Source organism: Electrophorus electricus, chromosome 3 (assembly GCF_013358815.1).
Source record: "Electrophorus electricus isolate fEleEle1 chromosome 3, fEleEle1.pri, whole genome shotgun sequence".
Taxonomy (NCBI): domain Eukaryota; kingdom Metazoa; phylum Chordata; class Actinopteri; order Gymnotiformes; family Gymnotidae; genus Electrophorus; species Electrophorus electricus.
Window position 1 is genome coordinate 27,638,652 of NC_049537.1, and position 25,532 is coordinate 27,664,183.

Below are 25,532 nucleotides of genomic sequence, written 5' to 3' on the forward strand. Positions count from 1 at the left end.
TGTAACATTTATTTAAAGAAACACTATATATATACAACATATAGTTCCTATTGCAAACCTGCCAACTGTCCGAAGCATAATTAAATTGAATGATCCCCTATAACTGAAACTTTAATACACCCTTAAAAGTAAAAAAAAAAAAAAAAATTACCTTTTAAATAACTTTTAATTTTAAAATTAGAGTGCTAAAATGTCTTTAAATTGCATTTTTTATGTGACCCTGAGAAAAAAATGTGACCCCCAGCCAATCTGTTTCTCTTTCTCTCTGACTCCCTTTCTCTCTCTCTCTCTCTCTCTCTCTCTCTCTCTCTCTCTCTCACTCGCTTATCTGTCTGCTCAAGTTTCACTCACTGCCGTTGCTATGGAGGCTGGGGTTGTTGTTTTTTGTTGAATGGTGCTGTTAAAGAGCCACACACACATTGAGAACGTCTGAGTGTGTGGAGGAGGGGCGTGGCAGAGGTGTGGAACAGAAAGGGAGAGTGAGAGTGGAGGAGAGAGAAAGGGAGAGAAAAGGAGAGAGACGCAGAGATTGATTGCCAAGGAGGGCAAGGTGTCAAAGAGAAAGACACAGGAATGTCGAGGAAGGCGCTGCGCCAGCAAGGCCGTTGAAGGCGTTCCTGTGGAGCTCACGGAGAGACAGAGCAGCTGGTATTCTGGAGCTTCAGTCCTCTGCCAGGCCCTTATGAACAGCCAGACAGAAGGCTGCACACTCACAAATTTAAAGCAAAGGAGGGTCTCTTTGTTTTGTTTTGGGGTTTTTTTTTGTTGTTGTTTGTTTGCTTGTTTCACCCTTGATAAGCAAAGGGGCAGGGGACTGAATTCATGTGCTTGACTTGTTTCTCTCAATGCTGAATGACACAATATGCAGCGATGGGACAGCAGATGGCGGTAATGCACAGACAACCTAATGTTCAGTTGCAACAGTATACAAACTGCACAGCACAGTGACCCATAGACGTAGTGCTTTTTTTCTTCTTCGCTGCTCCCAATTTTCACAGTAACCTACAGCATCTCCATTGCCTAAGTAAAGTGGTGATTAAAACCAAAAATCAAATCCAAACACCAAACCCTAGCAGAACTCCCTCTAATAGACATGTAAAATGCTTTGAAAGTCACACCCTCCATGGGTGTGAACTTTTTTAATTGCAGTGCTGTGCAAAATGCATAAATCTAGGGTTAGCTGACTATGCGGTTAGCGACATAGTAAAACTGTTCATAACTGACATGTCACCACAGGAGAACTGGGTGCTGTCTAGTGTGCTATTCGAGCCCCACCCAACAGATATCACACCCATCTCCCCCCTTCCATTCTTTCCACATGTGATCTGTCTTTGAGTCATCCGTATGTCCGTAAACACATTAAAGGCATGTTCATACAATGAAATCAACAGCAAACATGGCCATATTTGTGTCTGTTTACCATTCAAACATGGGAGGTTCCTGCAAGACTGGTTCTCTCCATGTGTTGCATTTCTGTGTACTTTTCCCTCATCTCTAATTCTTTTTCCATGCTCTGCTCAGAGGTCAGGCTTTGGGGGCTGATTTGTGGTGGCGCAGCCACTGGTAAAGTCTAGTTAACATGCAGGTCTCATTCTGCCTGTCCTCCCCAAACCAGCCCCTCACTGCAATAAGTGCTGTGCTTTGCCTTTCCCTTTGTAAAAACAAAGGTATTTTTAAAAGTTGCCTTTTATCTTACTTAATGAACTTATATACTTTGAACAAGATCTCATGTATTCCATTGGCTAAGTTGGAGAAGAAAGCGAGAGAGAGAGAGAGAGAGCAAAACAAAAAGAGAGGGAAATGTAGAAAGAAACAATATTGTCTGGTGCAGCATGCCTCAGGGTTGGGTATGATAAGTGACTCATTCCTTTTTTGACTGCTTTCGTCTCTTTCTCTCCCTCCTTTATGTTCTTACCAGTCACCTGCCTCCAGCAACCAGACAGCACCTAAAAACAGAGAGCCACACCTGAGTCAGAGAGACACACCCTCTGCCTCACCCATAGTTCCCAGTTTCAGCACTTGACCATTGGCCTGAACTCTCCTTATATAGCAATTCAAGTGTGTCCAGATTTTGATAATGGATTTAAACAGAAATTAAATTATAAAATATAACATCTCAACTCACACATAGCTTTATTTTGTACCCCCACCCACCAGACATTTGCAAGTAAATGTTATTTTCTGGAAATGTGCATATAAAGTTTAAAAAAAAAAAAGTTTGTGTGAGAGTATGCATTGCCCCTAGGAACATCTATGAAAACAAATCCGACTAACATTGCACACAGACATGAGGCACTCTTTAAATTCAAGCCTGCAGGATCCTTAATGCCCCGAACACAGTAACTCCTAAACCTCCACGTGTGCTAATGCAAATATCTGCATGCTTGCAATTGTAACAGAACTGTCTTATGGAGGATATTGTACGAATTTGCTCATGAAGAACTTTAGACATGAAGGGAGACTTCTAGAACTATGCAACATTGTCTACTTATTTATGAATTTTTTTTATAATAAAAGCTGACTCATGTGGCAGGCTCTAAAATCTAAAATGCCCTGACAAATAGTACACCAAGAAACCTTTAATCAGAAATTATTTAGGCACACCTGACTGAGGTTTTTGGGTGTGTCTGAACTCTAACCTCAGTTTTACACCACCTGGGCAGTTATGCGACATACCAAACCGAGCTTACTGGAAAAATACCAATTTATCTGGTATACCCTTATCATTTCCTGTCGTATTATTTTTGAAATATTGAGAGAGACAATATTTGATTTGGTGTGTGTCGAAGTACAACTGCGTTTCGCCTCACTGATCATGAAAAAAGAATTATAGCCATTGCCAATTTTTCTTCACAGTGCGTTACAATACAACCCGAAAGGTCCATGAAATCATGTACAGTAGCTAAAACATAGGATGAATTGTTTCTTTTAATGTTGTTTTCTGAAGTTATTCTCCCTCACTTTAAAACACACACACACACACACACACCTTTCTCTCTGACGTGAAGGTCCTCCTCTAAACCTAAGTGAGGGTGTGTGGCCACGGTGAAAGTCTTAATCTGAGTCTGACTTTCATAATCTGTTATCACTGAGCATTTGACTCGGACGTCTTCTGTCGTTTGAATCCTAAAATATTTGTAATAAGTGGTTGGTGGATTCTATCGCGGGTGTGTAGGAACTAAGATCGTTCTTCCGGATATGGCCCGGCGTCTATCGCCAGTTGTGTGTCTGTTTTGTTTTGTTTTATGGGTAAGTTTATTTTATTGTTGTTCTTATTGTTGAATCAGATATTTTCCTTATCTTTTCTAACTACCCGATTACTGCCTGTTTAAGAACGCGTACGTCTGTGAAAGTTGCAAGGTTTGAAATATATGCTTTATTTCCTTGCCTATGGTAAATTGTCCCTTTAAGGTGTATATTTGAGCAGTTTATAATTGCATGGCCAGCCATCAAAATTTGTGAATTATTTAATGCGTTTTAAAATAGGCTGTAGCATATAGATATCGGTATTTTGTCGGTAGAACAAATCGACACAACGCCGGCTAGCTCTGTAGACGGATAACTTGTTTTCACTCATGCGTATTGTGACTATACTATGGATGACAATCCGTATTTGATCATATGTAGTGTTGTACTCCAATTATTTGTGACCTGTGCAGATGTCTATCTCAGTCTCATAGCAACAAGGCTAGAAAAAAAAAAACTTTTAAATGTTGCTTATTTCAAATGGAATTGACTGAAGTCTCCCATTCATATTTAATTCACCATTCCCAGTTGTGCAGTTATTGTATAGTAGTAAAGGGTGCTGGCCTAAACTGTCTTGCGCATTTTTGTGGTTTACTGAGCATTCTGTGTAGCATTTTGTTTTCTCTAATTTACATGTCTAATTCGACCTAAGAGGTAATAATCATGACCTTCATAACAAGTGTATTAACTGAGATTTTGGAAAGTATTTATTCCATTAATATGTCATATACGTGGACCCTTCAGTACTAGGGTGCGTGGATGCATGCTTTATTTAGCTTGTAGGAGTAAACATTTTTATTTTTTTTGAGAAATTCTAAAGGAACCTTGAAAACGTATTACAAGACAAGTTCTAAGAGGTTTCTATGATATGACTAAATTATTCATGTGTTGCAATAAACTGTTTTTCAATCCTACAGTGTTGTATGACAAGATCTTGATGTTTGTGTTTCCATTAATGGGGTTTTATAGTCATATAGTCACCTTTTGTCTGAATTGCCGTATAATTTATGGCATAAAAGTGCATGTATTCCATGTTACGTGCTTGTTTATGCCTTATCCATCTGTAACGGGGTCTGAATAAGGTAATTTTGAATTAGATGGCATGTCTGGCCCTAATGAGTCTGATGGTATGTTGGTAGGTGGAATGTTTAACAATATAATTACTGGCAAGCTAAATATGTAAATTAACTGTTGTTACCATTCTCAATAAAGGTAAACAAATAAATAAGTAAAACAAAAATTTCACCACAGTAGCCATTAATACCCATAGTAAAATATGCTAAGAACCAGCAAATTACAAAACCAATCATTTCAAACATTAACCATTTAAGCATTTCATCAAAATGACATATTTGGTTGTTACTGTCTTCACTACCAGACACATTACCTTTGTTGTTTTTTATAATGCAGAACATTAAGACAATTTTATTCACTTGTTCTTATCAGCACGAAAAACTCTGCTTAGTAATCTCTGTGGCTGTCAAGTCTGCCAGCAGGCATCTGCAAGACTTCTCGAATAGCACACGGGCTGAAAGGGTCTCCATGGGCGACCAGTACATCCGAACTGGTTGTTTGTACCGCAGTAATGCTGCTTCAGCAGTTCCTCAGTAGGGATTCAGTCACACTGGTCCTTGAACATGTCAGTGTGCCGTGTTCATATTAGCTGAGGGAAAAGTTTGGATGGGAGGAGCTAATATTGCCGTAGTTTCTTACCTGTGGGTTTTTCCCACAGGCCCGTGCAAGCTCTCAGGACGGCCGCCATTTTGTAACTTCCCTGTTGTATCAGCAGAGGTGTGAAATGTGTGCTGTTGCAAATAGAAAGAGTTCTTCCCATGATATGAGTCAATGTTTACTTTTGCAGCATAGAGCTTGATTCTAAATTAGGAGCATATTGATTTTTCTTTTGAACTACTTTGTGTTTAGTAGATGCAGGATGATCAGTTCCTATATTATTGCCTCAGACGGCAGAAAAAAAGAACACTGTAAACATGCATGATTGATCTGCATGATGGTTTCACAGATTTATGTGTGTGTGTATATATATATATATATATATATATATATATATATATATATATATATATATATATATATATATATATATATATATATATATATATATATATATATATATATGTGTGTGTGTGTGTGTGTATGTAAACCAGTCATACAAAACTATATAAAACTGATTTAAAACTACATAAGCTGCATTAATAAGCTGGTCTTTCTTTGTGTCTTTCCCCAGAGTGTGTTTAAAGCAGCAGATGTTTCTGTAGCTCTACACAGGCAGAAGAGAGAATGGGTTGTCCCACCTAAAATTCTGGAGGAGAATGTGGACTATACCAAAAGCGGACCTATTGCTAGAGTGAGAATGCTCTCATTATGTAATTCTTGCTTTCTGCTGTTTGACTATTATGTAGCAAAATACACTGTTGAGTAGGTAACAACTATTCTCCTGTCCAGTGACTTTATTTTGTAGATTTGGTCAAGCCTGACAACATTAATTTTGACAGATGTTATCGCAAATATTTTTGAATGTGCATTTCAGATTCGCTCAGACAAGGAGGAGATTGGCAGGTTGAGATACTCCCTATCGGGTATTGGAGCTGACATGACACCCTACAACTTGTTTGTAGTGGACGCTTCCACAGGCGAAGTGCGAATAACTGGGATCCTGGATCGAGAGGAAATTGCCCAGTACAATGTAATTTTAATCAGGGTTAAGAATCACTGTGAACTATTAACAGAGGTATTTGACATGATCGCAGTGCTGATAATGACAGTAACTGTTTCATTGACTTTTGCAGATCTCTGGAAAGGCTACATTCGTTAATCGTACTGAGGCAGAGAATATTATTCAGTTGAGGATAAAGGTGAAAGATCAGAATGACAATTCACCCATCTTCCCCACGGATATTTCACCAGGCTCTGTGTATGAACTCTCTGCTTCAGGCAAGTCCCTAACACATTAACCCCTCAGTACTCTGTAAGTACTACCCAAATGTCCTAAATATCTAAGGGGATAAAGCGGAGAAATGAATACTGATAGCTATGATTGTTAGTAACTCTAATGAAATCTTCAGACTCCTCCGTGATGACTATACGAGCAACTGATAGGGATGAGCCTGGGAACATCAACTCTCAGATTTTATATGAAATTATCAACCAGGAGCCTGCAGGGAAGAGGATGTTCAAGATCAATCGTAACGGTGAAATACGGGTTAGTGGCTCTAACCTAGACCGAGAGGTGAGAAAACACATGCAGTCCTACCAAATTTTGGTGTACAAACTCACCTAGGAGTTCAATGTATAAAAAGATAATAAAAGAGATCATTCAGATGTTTGACTGTTGTTAATGCTATAAAAACAAAGTAAAGAAACGACCGTGCTGTATTGTATTCACACAATTATAATTTCATGATGAAACCTACTTAGGTGAACCTTATTTGAATATTGCAGATCTAATTAATTAGTGCAGCCTGTGCTATGATTATGTAGTCGTACGGAATTTCAACAAAACCTTCAGTTCCACAAATGACTATTAAATAAACCAAAGTACAGAAGTCAGTGGAATATCTCATTAGAGAAAACAATTTCTCTGCAGGCTAATGACCGGTATGCACTCACTATAAAAGCTTCAGATCTCAATGGGGCGCCAGGGTGCCTCACAGGAACGGCGAGAGTCATCATCAACATCCTAGATGTCAACGACAACATTCCAACACTGGAGAGAGAATCTGTAAGCAAGGCCGAGTCCAACAGCTAGATTCCTATTAATGCATTTATTGCTATCGTGAAGGCAGCCTAAGACCTTATGTGAGACATGGAAACGCAGGACACGGAAACGCAGATAACAAAGCCATTTTTTCCATTCCATGTCTGTTTTTTCCTTGTATGCAGTACGAATGCAGCATTGAGGAGAACACAGAAGACTTAGAGGTGATGAGAATTAAAGCCAAGGATCTGGATTTGGTAGGCACGGAAAACTGGCTAGCCAAGTTCTTCATTGTCACAGGCAACGAAGCAGGACATTTTAGCATTTACACTGACCCAAACACCAATGAGGGAGTCCTGGTGCTCAACAAGGTAGAGAGATCCCCCCCCACCACACTCCTCCAAATTGTCTCTATACTCATCTGTGAGATTATCTCACTAATGGACGACGAATATGCCAATTTTCAAGACATTATTGACTGTATTATAGACATTTTTATTTCTTGCACCCCAATAATCAACAGCAGTCTGCCCCAGCATTAAGCTATACATTGGAGTCACAGAGCAAGAGTGACCTGTTCCTTTTGCTTTCAGGCTGTGGATTATGAGGAAATCAAAAATATGAATCTGGGCCTTGCTGTGTCCAATGTGGCACCTTATCACCCCTCAGTGGAGGGGGGTGCAGGGACAGTCTCAGTGGTGGTGTCACCAGGAGGAGCCGGAGATGGTACTGGTGCTGGTGGAGGAGCTGGAGCAGGGGCAGGTGGAGGTGGTGGAGCAGGGGCAGGTGGAGGTGGAGGTGGAGGTGGAGGTGGAGGTGGAGGTGGAAGTGGAAGTGGAAGTGGTGGAGCAGTGCCAGGAGCGGCTGTTGTAGGTATCCCAGGAAGTCCAGGACATCCAGGAAGCCCAGGAAGTCCAGGTGGTAAACTTTACAATGTGAATGTCAATGTAAAGAACCAACCTGAGGGACCTGTTTTCAAACCCAAAGTGAAAGCAATTCCCATTTCTGAAGATGGAAAGATGTTTGACATAACAAAGATTATTGCTAAGTACCCTGCTATCGATGGGGATACAAAGTTGCCTGCTGAGAATGTCAGGTAAGTTCATGTTAGAAGTTGTTCCATAGCTTGTACTAGTAGGTCTTTTTTCTGTCATACAGTTTAATATACAACTGATTCTTCTTTTTTCCAGATATGTTAAAGGCGCTGATCCAGACAACTGGTTGTCCATTGATGATAAAACTGGTGACATTAGATTGAACAAACTTCCAGATCGAGAATCCCCACACCTGAAGAATGGAACATACACTGCCAAGATCCTCTGTATTACTCAAGGTAATCTAGCTCTTTATATGCAGTAGTAATTCAGAAAAAAATGTCATACTTTTATTCCCTTTACCATCTACCCTCTTACACATATACCTTTCTACTTTTCACATATACCTTTTCTATATGCTTTTCTATTAACATATATTCAATCAGTAACACACCAAACTAGTTACATTGTACATATATGAAAAAATAAGTGTGGAAAATATCAGTGATTAATGAATTAATGCTTTGATTTTTATACTTTTATATTTGGACTAAAAGTATATTCAGCTTCATACTCTGTTCCAGTGAAATAAAGCTGTTTGTGGCTGTTTTAAATAAGCCAATGTTGAGGACACACAAATTTGGGCACACCATTTTTAGAAAAACTGTGGCAGTACAGTTATAGGTTCACTAGGGGGAGATATAGTTCTGTTCTCTGCTAGTACTGTTGAATTTGGTTGCAAATGCAGATAAAGGGCTATTGCAGAGACACAACTTGCAATGCAGGGGAAGTCATTCTTAAAATTCAAAAAAGGATTATAATAGGAAGGAGAACAGATCAGGCAATAAATACATTTTTAAAATCAAATTATATATTTACATCCCATTACAATTCCATTTTCACAAGCTGTCTACACTATAAAATGTATTGATAGACTGTAGGAACACTGGAGTTATTAACAGGCAGCAGAAATGGAGACAAAAACATCAAAACGTATCTTGTTACAAATTACAAATATTTGCTGTAATGTGACATTTGCAAATATCAAATGTATCAAAATAAAATACAGAATACTGGTATGAGAAATATTTAGTTGAAATAGTTTATAATTTGAAAGATGAGTTCTGTTAATTTCCCACATTATAGTTATCTGAAGTGGCCAATCAGGATTTCTTGGTGGTGGCAGGCTGCAAATTCGGGGTTCTGGGTCGTTTCACGGACTTTTTGAATGAACAGTCATGTGACATGCAACTGAACGGAACAGTTAGGCCACAGTGATGCAATAGTACTTTCTGATGACTGTAAGACTGGGATCAGGCAGATGCCTTTTATGAGCGATAAATATAAGTGAAATGAATGGAGTAACAAGCATCTAAGATCTTCAACAGTACAAGAAACCATTTGAACGAGTGCAAAAGATACAAAACTGTAACGCGTGTGGCCCGAGTGCCGAAGGGTGTGGAGCAGGACGCACAGACTTCCTCGACAAGGACGAACATTTAATCGAAACCTATAAACACAACGGCACTCGCACGTATTACAAACAAGGAACATGAAACGGTGAACAATCAGCAGACACGATAAACAGGAATACATGTAATAACAACGAGGCTACATTAACAATAAGCAGCAATCCTCCACATTATGACGAGGGTTTAAATACATAGACAAGACGAGGTACAGGTGTGTGTAGGCGTGGCCACACACGAGGATCCTCCCACTTTACGTGGCGGGCCAAACCACGTGTCTCGCGGGAGGCGAGTGCACACAATTTGTTTTCAAATTATTTTGTTACAAATGACTTCTTAATTTTTTTTTGTCCAAAATGGAAATGACAAAATACCCAAAAGTACTACATATTTTAAATACATTTAATTGAAATGCTGCCCATCTGTCAGGTGGAGACTAGTTGCTAGTTGCTCTTACAAATAAATCTTTCCGGACATTATTGCATTATTTGTCGAGTGATTTTGTATCCAAGTTAATATATATATATATATATATATATATATATATATATATATATATATATATATATATATATATATATATATATATATATAAATTAAATAGGTAATAATAAAAATATCAATTGTTCTTACACATCATTCCTGACATTTTGTCAGTGTTAATGCTTGGGCTTTTCACCCATTATAAATAGATTTTTTCTAACTAAAAGACCACAAATAAACGATTCCTTTTGATCTCTTATCATAGACATTCCCTCAAAGACTGCTACAGGCACCATCGCCATCCAGGTTGAGGATTTTAATGACCACTGCCCAAGACTGACCAGCCTTGTACAGGACATGTGCACCATACAGGGAGCGCTGTATGTTTCTGCCATGGATGAAGACCCTCCACCCAATGGCATTCCTTTCACCTTCTCCATTGTTCCAGAAAAAACCCAGGGAAAATGGAGCATTGAGCACTTAAATGGTATGTGGTGGTCTGACCAAGCATTCAGGGAAAGGGGTTATAGTTCAGTTTAGGGAAGAATTTAGTAAGTCTTTACTTACCAAAATTTTCTTCTTCAGAACGTTTGTCCAGTATTCAAATGCGCAAGTTGCTAATCGAGACAAATCTGTTTAGGCAACTTGCCCCTTTCTGATATATAGTTACACATGTACTTACAGTGATGCTGTTGTCGACAATGTTACTGTAGATACAACAGCCATTTTGAGGACCCAAGAGACTCTGTGGCCAGGGCCTAAGGAAGTGACAGTGCAGGTGCATGACCAGCAGGGGCTGTCATGTCCAGAGCCACAGGTGCTAAAGGTGGACGTGTGCACCTGTGATATCAGTGGCCATTGCTCTCCGGATGTACGTAAACTGAAGGGCTCAGTACTTGGTGGTGCAGGGATCAGTCTGATCCTCCTGGGACTTCTCATGCTATTACGTGAGTTTCGCTTTATGTCTGGTTGTTTACAGTAGAGGATACTGAACCTACAGATTTTAAAATAGGTGATATTTTAGTATATCTAACAAAGTGAAGTTCTTTAGCCTAAGTAAAGTGAAGAATATGCAGAATGTAATAAAAGTCTGTATTATTTCTCAGGGAACGCGTAAGATGCTGGACACTTGAATTTATTCCTGTATCACTTTGTTCGTGTGCTGATCTACTCCCATAGTACAAATAACTGATTGGAAATGTAATTACACAGTTACTTGTCACCATGCTTTAGCTCAGATGTATGAATCTGCTTGCCTCTACAGTCATCCCACTCTTGCTGTTGTCCTGCCAATGTGGAAAAGCTGGTTTCGGAGGAGGCTTTGCCGATATGCCCTTTGACACCAAAGAGCACCTGATCTCCTACAATACAGAAGGGCAGGGAGAAGACCGGGTAAGACTGCAAACTCAGCTTCTCCTGGTCACCCTCAGTCCCAATCAGTTACTCCCATTTGTGGGATGAATAATGAAACTGCTAAACTCCTAAGCCATGTGCAGTCTAATCTATGGCCAAACATCCTTCTAACTGCTTTTGATCTTTCTTTTGACAGGATGTGCCTTTATACATCAGACCAGGAACTGATGCAACAGATGTAGGTGGCTGCACAGAGAATGGCCATTGGATGAATGGCCAATTCATGAATAACCAATGGGTGACTAACCATTTGGGGATTAACCAAACGGTGACTGACAGGACAAATATGGCCTGGAAAGATGATGGATTGGCCCTTTCTGAACAATTCTTGAATCATTACTACTCAGGGGTAAGTTGATATTTATGAGCAAGGAGCCAATACATAACCAGAGTCTTACATTCTCCAAGGCAAGAAAGTTAACATAGGAGCTGGAGGAAGACAGCATTGCACGGCTTTATATTTCATACAGTTGTAATGTATCAGTCATACAGTTGCAATTCATTGAAGCAGAATGCTATGTCCCTTCCAGACGAGTTTGACACCTCTAGAGTTTTATATATGGTAAAGGACAATGTAGAGTGCATCCTCCATTCTAAGTTAGATCATTTATTTTTAAATAAAGTTTTAAAGTTTATTTTTCTTTATGTGTTCTGCAGAAGTGTCAGGAGCTAGATAGCACTGCCATGAACTCGTTGCTGGTGTACAACGAGGAAGGTCGTGGGTCCCCTGCAGGTTCTGTGAGCAGCTTGAGCTTCCTTGACTCTGGCAATGATCTGGAGTTCCTTAATGACCTCGAGTCAAAGTTTACCACTCTTGCTGAGATATGTGGAGGGACAAAGTTCATGACAGCCATCTCAGCTCCTGCTCCTGCTGCTGCTGCTGCTGCTGCTCCTACTCCTACTCCTGCTCCTGTTCTTGCACCTCCTCGTCCAAGACCTACTATAGAAGCAGTCTCTACAAACATCAACACCATCAATGCTGTTAACACCACCAGCACTGTCAACACTGCCAGCGCTATTAGCGCACATGCCAGACCCGCCCAGCCTTCATCTGTGCATGTGGAGAGGAATGTGGTGGTTAACGACAGCCATACTTCGATAGTGACCGATGCGACACCGGCCCAGACTGTGCTGGTGCAACAGCAGCCTTTGTACTACGTGGTGGAGCCACAGGTCCCCAGCACCGTCCTGCTGACCGAGAGGCCTGCCGTCGGCCTGGGGCAGGGCATGTATGTGCTGAACGGGGCCGAGGGGGTTCTGGTTCAGGGCTCTGTTGGAGCCCAGAACACAGGCCTGCTGCGGTCAGCTAACCTGTCTGGATCGCAAGTGCTGTTGGTGGAGAGGGGTGCACAAGGTGGACAGATCCTCCAGGGCACACTGCAGCGAGGAGGGCCCACTAGCTCTCAAGGTCTGCTGCTAGTGGAGGCGCAGGGTGGCTCTGTGATAGATGGAGCCTTGAAGAGAGGTTTTACTACAGCTGGTGGGTTGCACGTGGAAGGGGCGGGGGGGTCATCGGGAATTGTTCATGGCTCGCAGCAGAGGGGCATGACCACCAGCTCATGGTCACAGAGTGAGACTGTGGGATTGAATGGAAATTCGTACCAGGTAAGCGGACTTCCAACCTCACGGAAAGTTGTCATCCAAGAAAAGAAGGTTGTATCAAGTCAAGGCAATCTGTAATGATATGTATAACATCTTGAAAAAGAGAATACAGTAACTCCAGTTGTTTGAGGTAATGTTGTAAATGCATTACTATAAGATTCAATTTTTTATGTTCAGAGGGGTTTTTTAGCTTTGTCTACCTTGATTACACTGCAAACATTATATACACTTGTCTACCACTGGAAAACAACATTCAAGACTTTGGTTTGAAAACAATACATCCTAAGTGTTTATTTGTAACACTTTCACATAATTGATATAGGTTCTGATTATAGTTTTGTTTTGTTTTGTTTTTTTGGAATGATTTGTTACAATTTGTTCTTGAATTTAGCTTTTTTTGGGTTGGTTGTAATTTAGTCTATGCGATTTTGCAAATGTCATACTGCAAGTAATAGGGATTAACTTTAAAAAGGTTATATGTAGACTACCTTGGAAATTATTACATTTTCTACTTCCTCCAAATGATCTGCAGTGTCAGTATTCAGCTCTTTGATCCACAGTAACAGAGGTGTTTTCAGGTAAAATTCAGAAACATGTCAAAAGGCAGAAAAATTGACTAGGCAATGTTAGTATTTGAGTTTAGTCCAGCACGTATGAGCTCTACTACTGTGTACAGACAGAACATAGCAAGTCCTGTGTGTTTTAAAACAGAGAAATCCTACCATTGTATGATGACTCTCATCCCCCATGCACTTTGTGAAAGACACAAGCGCTTTCATTATTGTTTTGCTTACATTTGCTATTATGAGGAATAGGTGACTGTCTTTTAGTTGTTGTTTTTTAGGTTTCTTATGAATTTGGGTGTGGTTCTTCTGTAATTAAGTGAAATGAAAAGTGGAGTCATGAAAGGGTATGGAAACACCAAACATTATTTGGATATCTCACTAATGCAGTAGTGGGAGTAACAAAAATACAGTTTCATGTCAAAGTATTTTAAAGGCTCGGCAGGGCTTAAAGATGTTTTACAACTAATTCACTGCAGAGCTTCATTCTTTCAGACACTGTTCAAATGTTTTGATGTTTTTGTGGTGTATTAAACCACTCTTCAACAACAGCAGATCTCCCCATTTGTTGACCTGGTGGGAGCTGATAATGAGGACTCTCAAAAGAAGAAACCCTTCAAGATGTAAAAAATTACGATCACATCATGTTATGTTTGTTCATTCCTCCAGCAACTAACATTTGCACGCATTACATAATGTGCTTTTTAATTATAATTTTGTTTACAGGTGGCTTCTGAGTTGTAGCCCTATTCTAAACATTATCAATCTGACGATGAATGGTTTTGAATTTAAATGGGTCTTAAAAGTAATTCTGAGGTCAATTTATAAACCAAGGTTAAGTGTTTTTACAGACTCTATTTTTGATGTCTTTCATTATATTGTAGCATGTCCCACTAATACTTAAAATTCTTTTGTTTGTTTGTTTTTTGCTTGTTTTTGTCCACCACCTGGTTAGATCCTAAGCTATTCGGTCTTTTTTTACAGTGTTAATTTGTTTTAAATATTAGATTTTACTGAGTTATTTTACACTTTGTCTTGGTTTTGCCATGCCCCATGGTTAAATTAGAACTGGATTATCTGGATTCCAAAGCCTGTTGCTGTTTCTAAACCACATTCAACTGTTACACGCCAAAAGTCAAGCAATGCTAAACTTGAAACACAAAGACATGTGAAAATCAGATTTAATGGCTTAGCTGATCCATAGGTGATTAATGAAGATTCAAACTGTGGAGAAATTGGTATTCATGTATTAAATTAAACAAAACACAAGAGTAATGTATGGTTTATCATTTTTATGCTTTAGTTCTTGTTTTTGTAGCACTGCAAAACATTCTGTCAAGATAATGACGTTTCCATTTTAAGGGACTGGATGTGCTCTTTAAGCAGCCATTTTTCTACCAGAGCGCCAAAAGTGTGGCTGTTGGACTTGTTCCACATAGATAATTATTTTTTCTCATTTACTCAAATGTATAACACCAAAAACAATAAAGTATGATTGAAATAAGATCTTGTTGATACAGTAATATTGGCTTTATTAATCTACTTATGCCTTCTGGCTAATTAGATGGGCTTGACAGATTTCGCTTTTGATTGCATTTGTTTAGACATGTATTTTTATTTAGACATGGGCTGGGTAATGAAAATAGGCCTTTCATGCTGGTTAAACAAACTATGCTAATACAGTGAGTCTTCTAAAGAGTTTTCTACTAATACATTTTACATTACATAGTTGGTTCTAACCAACAGCCAGACAAAATCACAAAATAAAGGTAGATTATAGCACCCTAGACATCGCCAGGCTTTAGTGATAATGTTTCCTTTCTTTATTAACTTCTAGTAGGTTTTGATACAAATTTGAGGCCACACAAATTTGTATTTTTCCATACAAATTCTTTTTTAGTGTACTCATTATATACATCTGACTTCTAGTGCAATAATAAGTGCAATAATTCTAAATACTAGGACATATTAATCATTATAAATAAATTTCCAGATGTAAGGTTTATGATTTTATTTTTTTATTTATTTTGACCTAGTTAAAACAGAGTTTCTATATAAATCAGTCATGACAAAACACCCATCGTATACCTTATATGTACTGGGGAAAAATCGGATACACTGCTGGTCAAAACCAATTCAGCTTTGTTCTTCTGAGTTCTGTGGCGAATGCCGAAGGGCGTGGAACAGGCCGCACAGACTCCCGTGAATGTGAAATACATTTATTAACGCGCAACGTAACTGTGGCACTCACATATAAGAGTAACGGATAACATGACTTCTACAGTTAACACGGACAACTCACACGTAACCGAAGACAATATACACAGGCACAACAGCTAAACAAACATTAACAAGGGCTACACGAATATGTACATTAGCATTATGCGCAGACGCTAACAAACAATGACCAGCAGTGAGGGGTTTAAGTAGCCCAGCGACCACTGACGCTTAACCCTGTACAGGTGCGTGGCCACAAGCAAGCGTAAACCCCTACCACGTGAGGGGGGGGGGGGGGGGGGGGGGGGGAGCGTCCTGTGACAAGTTCACAATATTTCAAATTATGAGAAATTTTAACTTTTACTACCTTAACTATAGAAAAAACGCATTTCTCTGAGTACAAAGCATATTTTTCTTTATTTATAAAATAAAGATTTCTTAGTTTACTCCCTTGTGAGGATAAAATTGGAGGTGACCATAATATCTGTTGCTTGTATTTATAATTTACTTTATTTTATTTCCCTGGCATGATTTACAGAGCAGGTGTCTACACACAATTCTCTTAAATTAAATGTTAAAAAGGCTGAATAATATTTAACTAATTCCACAATCACACAAGTATAATTCATTCAAATGTTTACCTGCTCATCACCTGAGATGAAATGGTGCAATGCTTGCTATTCCGGTGTGAGCCAAAACTAAACATGCATTTGACCAAACTAATTAACAACATCCGCTCACATTGTAAGTAGTATATAATTATGGAACGCATACTTCAAGACTAAGAAACCTACTGGTAAAGCATTTCTGTTGAACTGTTCCCTGGAATGTGGTTTAGTCAGGGCTGTAGTGCCACATACACTTCTCTAGAATAACCTTTCATCATTAAAATGTTTTAGGTGTAACCCTTCGTTTTTGTTTTATACATCAAAGCACAGTATAGGCAGTTTGTGTAGAATTATTAAAAATATATATATATATGCAGTGGGAAAAAAGAGCTGAGCTTTGAATGAGGAATGTAAAGGAGAGTGGTGAAGAGATTGTGTCCCATAACCTGGGGAACATGACACTGAGAGATGCACCTTCAGCGGTGACCAATATGAATTTTGGGAAAGGCAAAAGACTTCAGAGGGCCTGGGTGTTCTGGACAAGGATGGAAGTACAGCCATTAATGTGAGGTTTGGAAGAAAGTGTGCCTAGGTTACAGACTGCTGCTGAAGATTTTTACAGTGACACCATCTAAGCTGATTGAGAAGTGAGTGAAATTTGTAATGTAGGCTAATTAATACAATTTCGGTTTTAGCAGTGTTTAGTTTCAGAAAGTTACTCTTCACCCATTGTCCGAGGTCTTGAATACAAAATATTAGGGTAGAGGTTGACAAGGTAGAGATGGGGCTGACATAGATCTGAAAGGCTATTTTTTAAATAATTCAGTTTTTTAATTTTGGTAAAAATTTGGTAAAAAGTTAAATTAATATTTAATATTAGTGCCCTATGCAAACTTGCACAGAGCAACTTTAACTCCAAGACTATGAAGTAGTTTTTATACTCAGACTATTTGTCCTTTGGTACATATGAACTTTGTCTCATTTTATTGCTGCCATTTCCTAATATGTTTATTGTGCTCTAACTTATGTTTACTGAACTCATGCGCTTGTTACAGTGAAGAAAAACAATACCTGCCATACACTTTTATTTTGGGCATTTCTCTGTCTGTTTATGTACTGGAGAACAAGCACTTCCTCATACCAAATCAATTCCTAAGAAGTTCCAGAGAAAATATAAAGGTGCCTTTATATAGTTACCAAGAAACACACACCTGCACCATACCCATACGCACGGACGGGACATTACAGGTCATGCAATAGTTCGAATGCCACATGGGTTACATATATACACGATCTTTTTGAGGGCTCCAGTCATAACTGTTTTGTCTTAGCTTGGTTTTCTTTTAGCTTGTTTCTGGAACACTAATGTGGATGATGTCCTGCTCTTCACTGAGCCAGGTTCTGATCCTCTTCTTGGCTGTAAAGGTAAGAGAAAATTTACACAACTCATGATTTTGATGTCAGGATTAGGATCTTCACAAAGTAAATACACTTTGTGTACAACTGATATGCAGTGTTATCTGTACAGTCTTTTTCCTTGGTAAAATCTAATCTAAAATCTAATATTTTATAACAATACAACTACTTTTTTTGCAAAGATGCAGAATACAAAGAATATTTTTGTGAACATTCGACATTCCAACATCTGGACTTTTGAACCCTCATTTCTTACATAGTCTAAATTGTTCCAAAAGTTGAAATTATTTAGTCTTCTTCCATTTACAAATAGAAACCAATCCATGTGACTGCTGTTGCTGTGGGGGTTTTGTGTCAATTGTACATGTGAATTCCATTTACATTTACAATTACGGCATTTGGCAGACGCTCTTATCCCCGAGTGACTTACAAAAGTGCTTTGTTATTCATCATTAAGTCAATAAATAACAATACCTGAAAACAGATATTCAATCCTTTTTCCTGCAAGATGCTTACCCTGCATTACTCCAGTTTTGCATTACGTACCACCACAACCTGGGAACAGACGCGTGAATATTTAGAGGCAGAAACAAAGCTGAAAATGTGACAATGATCGCAATATTGCTTTTATTCCAGTCACAATTGCTCTTTGAAACAAGACTGGTGCTGGGATACCGCCAGTCACCTCGGGAAACTAGCTGCAGCAGACTACACAGTGTACGGACTCACACTGATTGTGTGGGGTTATTTTATGGGTTTTCAACATTTATGTATGTTGTATACTATGTCTGTTTGTTCCATTTGGGAATAACTAGATGGATCCTAGTTTTACATTGTAACAGTCAGACTAGAACAGAACTAGAACAGAATGTGTATTGACTTGGCATGTATCGCAACAGGGAGCCTTTAGTCATACTGCAGCATGTGGCCATGTGTCATTTTTCCATACTTATGTCCAAGTGGTAATCAGGGTTTTTAAAACCATCTACAAAACCACAAATTCACACTGCCTGATATCTGAACTAATACATTTAAATATACAAGTTACAGTTAATAGGAGGGGCAAGTCCCTGTTATCAGTTTGTTATCAGTGCGCAAGGTTTCCAGAGGAACAGAAAGTTCCAGACAGAGATCCTTAATCAAAGTACTTAAACAAATATAGTGTCCGTGTGAGTGTAATATACAGACATTAATCCATATACAGTGCTTTTAACAGTTTTAACAGAATGCAAAACATGATGATTATACCTCAGATATAATGGAGTTAAATAGGCAATAACCAAGCTGAAACAGTCCTTAACAATTTGTTTTGTCTCAGGTCCTGATTGCTCCAGTACACTGCCAGAAGCAGAGAAGGAGCCAGCGACTCAGGCGGGAATGGGTGATCCCTTCCATCAAGCTTTGGGAGAATAAGAGATACACTTTAGATGATAACATTGGCAGAGTAAGACAACCACGATCTGTAGTATGGTCTGTGTCCAGGTGTGGCTTACCACTGATCACGGAAGTGTTGTTACAGAACAGCTGGATAGTTCAGTTTCCAGGTTAAAAAATTATAAAACAAAATAAATATCCCTAGAATTTTGGCCTAAGCACCAAACTTTGCTTATTAGGGTGGCATCTTGGTGACACAAAATTGTGGCAAGACTTTTACTTTTTGGGCCAGAATCTCTTACCACAGTTAATGATTTCACAAGTACTATCACAGTTACAGGTATTATTTCTAGTATTAACAAAGAATATAGGAATGTAAATTAAAACTGTAAATCTTTATTGTAGATTTTTACATCTAAAATGTAAATCTAAATCTAAAATGTAAATCTTTGCACAGATATATGTTTTACTGTGTAATTGTGTTTCCATGGAATCTCTTTTAGATCCTCTCAGATATGAGTGTTGACCTGTACTACACACTGAAGGGTCCAGGCGCTGACCAGCCACCCTATAATTTATTTCTGGTGGACAAAAACGGAAATGTTCACGTTACAGGCATTCTGGATAGAGAGGAAATACCAGAGTACAATGTGAGGACAGTACACAAGAAAACACATGCACACTCAAAACAGACACACAATACGCACACCTAGCTTCAGTTATAACCATGGTTCTTTCTTTTCACAGCTTGTCGCAAATGCTTGGTTTAGAAATAACACCATCGCTGAAAAAAACATGAATTTATTCTTTAAAGTACTTGATGAGAATGATAACCCACCAGTGTTTACTGAGCCAGAGCCAGTGAGCATTTATGAAGGCAGTCCTGGTGGTGAGTGCACTTCTCCTAGTACCATTTACGCACCTGGAAACGACTTAGGTACAGCACAAACGTTTGATGGTGCCACCATCTCCTACAACACTGAAGGATGTGGGGAACAAATAACACACAAGTTTCCTTGACAATTCCAAATTTTTATTTATTTTTTATGGGGAGAATGTCCATTGAGAGTGTTTGACCTTGATTTTATAGTTCATGTTTCTTTACTCACAGGTACGTTTGTAACTCGCATAATTGCGACAGATGCAGATTTGCCGGGATCTCTTCACACAAAGATATCTTACAAAATAATCAACCAGGATCCAGATAATGGGAAGCTCTTCTTTACCATTAATAAACACTCTGGAAATATCTACGTAAAGGACTCATCACTTGATAGAGAGGTATTTATTTTTAATCATTTTGTGTATGTAACTGCACTCTTTCTGCAAGCACACTGAGGTGCCATTACACTAACAACCTGCTTGTAAACACACTTAAATGTGCTTATAGATGTTCCTGCCATGTATGCTAGCCTTTTTATCCCATTCTAGCACTTAACCTATATTCAATGTTTCTCATCAGACCCAAAATTCTTATGTTCTGACCGTGAAGGCCACTGATATGGATGGTGATGAAAATGGCAACTCTGCAACAACCACAGTACAGATCAATCTCTTAGACATTAATGACAACATGCCCACTTTGGACAAGGATGAGGTTGATTATTTTTCATATTGTTAGCAGTTTCAGATTTTGATACTATTACAATCTCTTGCAATCTCTACAATCTCTAGCAAATCACCACTGTTTTTGTTATATTCTTTCTTATACAATATACATTCTCTATTTCTGCTTACAATTATGAATATATGTATATGTATAAAGTTATTTTATTTATATATTTTTCAACTGATTATACCGTAAGAAAAAAAAATTATTTGAACAAAAGATGTTGAAATCAGGTGCCATCTCACAAATTCCCGTTATCACAAATGGAAGTGGGTATAATAGGTGATATTTTCTTATTAAGTATGTAGTGTCTGTCGATGAGAACATGGCTGATGCAGAAGTTCTGCGTATCCCGGCTATGGACAAAGATGAGGAGAGGACAGACAACTGGTATGCCATATTTCAGATTGTCTCAGGAAATGAGGATGGATATTTTGCCTTTAAAACGGACCCAAACACAAATGAGGGAATCCTGTATGTAGTCAAGGTTTGTCCATACCTTCATCCTTGAGTTGAGGTCTTTTAAAAAAGACAATGGCCGAAAGTATGAGCAGAATTAAGGAATGTTAAAAAATGCTATTTTCAGTCATTACTGAATAAATGTTACATTATGTACTGACAATTTAAACTTACCATGTATTATCAATTTTGTCTTGATCTCTTCTGTAGCCTATTGACTTTGAGACTGCCCCTAATCTGCAGTTGGGTGTGATGGTTGAAAATAAAGCCCCTCCAGGGCTAGGAGGAGGGGTGGGATCAGGGGGCGGGGATGGTGCTGGAGGAGGAGCTCCTGGTACAGGAACAGGCAGTGGAGTGGAAGGAGCAGGTGGTTCAGGAAGCAGACCTGGAAAACCTAGCACTGGATTTACCAACACAGGCCTATTAAAGCAGAAGATATATTCTTTGAAAGTCAACGTGAACAATAAGCTGGAGGGACCTAAATACAATCCAAAAACTAAACATCTATCTATGTCAGAGAACAATAAGGGCAATTCCATTCCAAGGGTTATTGCCACTTACCCTGCCATAGATGGTGACACGGGCAGAAATGCAGAAAATGTCAGGTTAGAATTTATCTGAATTCTAGATTTTCAGGAATTTACTTTATGCATCAAAATTCAAATAAATGCACTAGACCATTTCAATGAATGGAACCAGTTCAGATTATTCAAAAGTAACTCTAATTTACATAATAGCAACACAGCTTGCTATAGTTTATTATACCATATCTTGCCTATGAATTTTTTAACATGTACCTAATTTATTTTTAGATATGCTAAAGGTTATGATCCTGCAAACTGGCTAGCCATTGATGAACAAACAGCTGAAATCACACTGACTAAGGAACCAGACCGAGAATCAACTTATCTCATCAATGGAACCTACTATGCAAAGATCCTCTGTCTAACAAATGGTAAATGGTGACTGTAAAATTCTAAGCATTTGAAGCACTAATCCTTAGGGTAATGTAAAAGAAAATTAAGATTGGATAAAGTTTATCTAAAGATAATAAATACATTTTTCTCTTTGATCTCTTATCATAGACATTCCCTCAAAGACTGCTACAGGCACCATCGCCATCCAGGTTGAGGATTTTAATGACCACTGCCCAAGACTGACCAGCCTTGTACAGGACATGTGCACCATACAGGGAGCGCTGTATGTTTCTGCCATGGATGAAGACCCTCCACCCAATGGCATTCCTTTCACCTTCTCCATTGTTCCAGAAAAAACCCAGGGAAAATGGAGCATTGAGCACTTAAATGGTATGTGGTGGTCTGACCAAGCATTCAGGGAAAGGGGTTATAGTTCAGTTTAGGGAAGAATTTAGTAAGTCTTTACTTACCAAAATTTTCTTCTTCAGAACGTTTGTCCAGTATTCAAATGCGCAAGTTGCTAATCGAGACAAATCTGTTTAGGCAACTTGCCCCTTTCTGATATATAGTTACACATGTACTTACAGTGATGCTGTTGTCGACAATGTTACTGTAGATACAACAGCCATTTTGAGGACCCAAGAGACTCTGTGGCCAGGGCCTAAGGAAGTGACAGTGCAGGTGCATGACCAGCAGGGGCTGTCATGTCCGGAGCCACAGGTGCTAAAGGTGGACGTGTGCACCTGTGATATCAGTGGCCATTGCTCTCCGGATGTACGTAAACTGAAGGGCTCAGTACTTGGTGGTGCAGGGATCAGTCTGATCCTCCTGGGACTTCTCATGCTATTACGTGAGTTTCGCTTTATGTCTGGTTGTTTACAGTAGAGGATACTGAACCTACAGATTTTAAAATAGGTGATATTTTAGTATATCTAACAAAGTGAAGTTCTTTAGCCTAAGTAAAGTGAAGAATATGCAGAATGTAATAAAAGTCTGTATTATTTCTCAGGGAACGCGTAAGATGCTGGACACTTGAATTTATTCCTGTATCACTTTGTTCGTGTGCTGATCTACTCCCATAGTACAAATAACTGATTGGAAATGTAATTACACAGTTACTTGTCACCATGCTTTAGCTCAGATGTATGAATCTGCTTGCCTCTACAGTCATCCCACTCTTGCTGTTGTCCTGCCAATGTGGAAAAGCTGGTTTCGGAGGAGACTTTGTCGATATGCCCTTTGACACCAAAGAGCACCTGATCACCTACAATACAGAAGGGCTGGGAGAAGACCGGGTAAGACTGCAAACTCAACTTCTCCTGGTCACCCTCAGTCCCAATCAGTTACTCCCATTTGTGAATAATGTTACTCCCATTAGATGAATAATGAAACTGCTAAACTCCTAAGCCATGTGCAGTCTAATCTATGGCCAAACATCCTTCTAAATGCTTTTGATCTTTCTTTTGACAGGATGTGCCTTTATACATCAAACCAGGAACTGATGCAACAGATGTAGGTGGCTGCACAGAGAATGGCCATTGGATGAATGGCCAATTCATGAATAACCAATGGGTGACTAACCATTTGGGGAATAGCCAAACGGTGACTGACAGGACAAATATGGCCTGGAAAGATGATGGATTGGCCCTTTCTGAACAATTCTTGAATCATTACTACTCAGGGGTAAGTTGATATTTATGAGCAAGGAGCCAATACATAACCAGAGTCTTGCATTCTCCAAGGCAAGAAAGTTAACATAGGAGCTGGAGGAAGACAGCATTGCACGGCTTTATATTTTATACAGTTGTAATGTATCAGTCATACAGTTGCAATTCATTGAAGCAGAATGCTATGTCCCTTCCAGACGAGTTTGACACCTCTAGAGTTTTATATATGGTAAAGGACAACGTAGAGTGCATCCTCCATTCTAAGTTAGATCATTTATTTTTAAATAAAGTTTTAAAGTTTATTTTTCTTTATGTGTTCTGCAGAAGTGTCAGGAGCTAGATAGCACTGCCATGAACTCGTTGCTGGTGTACAACGAGGAAGGTCGTGGGTCCCCTGCAGGTTCTGTGAGCAGCTTGAGCTTCCTTGACTCTGGCAATGATCTGGAGTTCCTTAATGACCTCGAGTCAAAGTTTACCACTCTTGCTGAGATATGTGGAGGGACAAAGTTCATGACAGCCATCTCAGCTCCTGCTCCTGCTGCTGCTGCTGCTGCTGCTCCTACTCCTACTCCTGCTCCTGTTCTTGCACCTCCTCGTCCAAGACCTACTATAGAAGCAGTCTCTACAAACATCAACACCATCAATGCTGTTAACACCACCAGCACTGTCAACACTGCCAGCGCTATTAGCGCACATGCCAGACCCGCCCAGCCTTCATCTGTGCATGTGGAGAGGAATGTGGTGGTTAACGACAGCCATACTTCGATAGTGACCGATGCGACACCGGCCCAGACTGTGTTGGTGCAACAGCAGCCTTTGTACTACGTGGTGGAGCCACAGGTCCCCAGCACCGTCCTGCTGACCGAGAGGCCTGCCGTCGGCCTGGGGCAGGGCATGTATGTGCTGAACGGGGCCGAGGGGGTTCTGGTTCAGGGCTCTGTTGGAGCCAAGAACACAGGCCTGCTGCGGTCAGCTAACCAGTCTGGATCGCAGGTGCTGTTGGTGGAGAGGGGTGCACAAGGTGGACAGATCCTCCAGGGCACACTGCAGCGAGGAGGGCCCACTAGCTCTCAAGGTCTGCTGCTAGTGGAGGCGCAGGGTGGCTCTGTGATAGATGGAGCCTTCAAGAGAGGTTTTACTACAGCTGGTGGGTTGCACGTGGAAGGGGCGGGGGGGTCATCGGGAATTGTTCATGGCTCGCAGCAGAGGGGCATGACCACCAGCTCATGGTCACAGAGTGAGACTGTGGGATTGAATAGAAATTCTTACCAGGTAAGCGGACTTCCAACCTCACGGAAAGTTGTCATCCAAGAAAAGAAGGTTGTATCAAGTCAAGGCAATCTGTAATGATATGTATAACATCTTGAAAAAGAGAATACGGTAACTCCAGTTGTTTGAGGTAATGTTGTAAATGCATTACTATAAGATTCAATTTTTTATGTTCAGAGGGGTTTTTTAGCTTTGTCTACCTTGATTACACTGCAAACATTATATACACTTGTCTACCACTGGAAAACAACATTCAAGACTTTGGTTTGAACACAATACATCCTAAGTTTTCATTTTTAATACTTTCACATAATTGATATAGGTTCTGATTTATGGTTTTTTGTTTTTTGTTTTGTTTTGGGTTTTTTTGGAATGTTTTACAATTTGTTCTTGAATTTAGCTTTTTTATGGGTTGGTTGTATTTCAGTCTATGCGATTTTGCAAATGTCATACTGCAAGTAAAAGGCGCAG

General features: G+C 39.5%; 2 protein-coding genes across 2 annotated transcripts; both read left to right on the forward strand.

Annotated features, from left to right (window-relative positions):
• The first annotated feature begins 3,041 nt into the window (after positions 1-3,041).
• Positions 3,042-15,029, forward strand: dsg2.1 (desmoglein 2, tandem duplicate 1). Its single transcript, XM_035524777.1, has 14 exons — positions 3,042-3,249; positions 5,492-5,611; positions 5,795-5,950; positions 6,054-6,198; positions 6,330-6,493; positions 6,851-6,985; positions 7,147-7,332; positions 7,555-8,057; positions 8,152-8,294; positions 10,213-10,434; positions 10,661-10,894; positions 11,212-11,339; positions 11,497-11,709; positions 12,018-15,029. Exons 1-14 carry the CDS (start codon positions 3,199-3,201, stop codon positions 13,038-13,040), a joined length of 3,423 nt encoding a protein of 1,140 aa, XP_035380670.1. The 5' UTR covers positions 3,042-3,198; the 3' UTR covers positions 13,041-15,029.
• A 2,692-nt stretch (positions 15,030-17,721) lies between these two features.
• On the forward strand, positions 17,722-25,521 carry LOC113585997 (desmoglein-4-like). The gene is made up of 14 exons (XM_035524489.1): positions 17,722-17,775; positions 19,085-19,210; positions 19,644-19,790; positions 19,888-20,029; positions 20,252-20,421; positions 20,603-20,737; positions 21,051-21,236; positions 21,419-21,813; positions 22,021-22,163; positions 22,294-22,515; positions 22,742-22,975; positions 23,293-23,420; positions 23,596-23,808; positions 24,117-25,521. The coding sequence occupies exons 1-14, from the start codon at positions 17,722-17,724 to the stop codon at positions 25,137-25,139; spliced, it is 3,318 nt and encodes a 1,105-aa protein (XP_035380382.1). The 3' UTR covers positions 25,140-25,521.
• The last annotated feature ends 11 nt before the right edge of the window (positions 25,522-25,532 follow it).

Coding starts and splice junctions, on each gene's coding strand:
- LOC113585997 (XM_035524489.1), top strand. CDS start 17,722: ATGATGTCCTGCTCTTCACTGAGCCAGGTTCTGATCCTCTTCTTGGCT. Junction 21,814..22,020: donor AGAAATGCAGAAAATGTCAG/GTTAGAATTTAT, acceptor ATTTATTTTTAG/ATATGCTAAAGGTTATGATC. Junction 23,809..24,116: donor TGAATCATTACTACTCAGGG/GTAAGTTGATAT, acceptor TGTGTTCTGCAG/AAGTGTCAGGAGCTAGATAG.
- dsg2.1 (XM_035524777.1), top strand. CDS start 3,199: ATGGCCCGGCGTCTATCGCCAGTTGTGTGTCTGTTTTGTTTTGTTTTA. Junction 6,986..7,146: donor CAACACTGGAGAGAGAATCT/GTAAGCAAGGCC, acceptor CCTTGTATGCAG/TACGAATGCAGCATTGAGGA. Junction 8,295..10,212: donor GATCCTCTGTATTACTCAAG/GTAATCTAGCTC, acceptor CTCTTATCATAG/ACATTCCCTCAAAGACTGCT.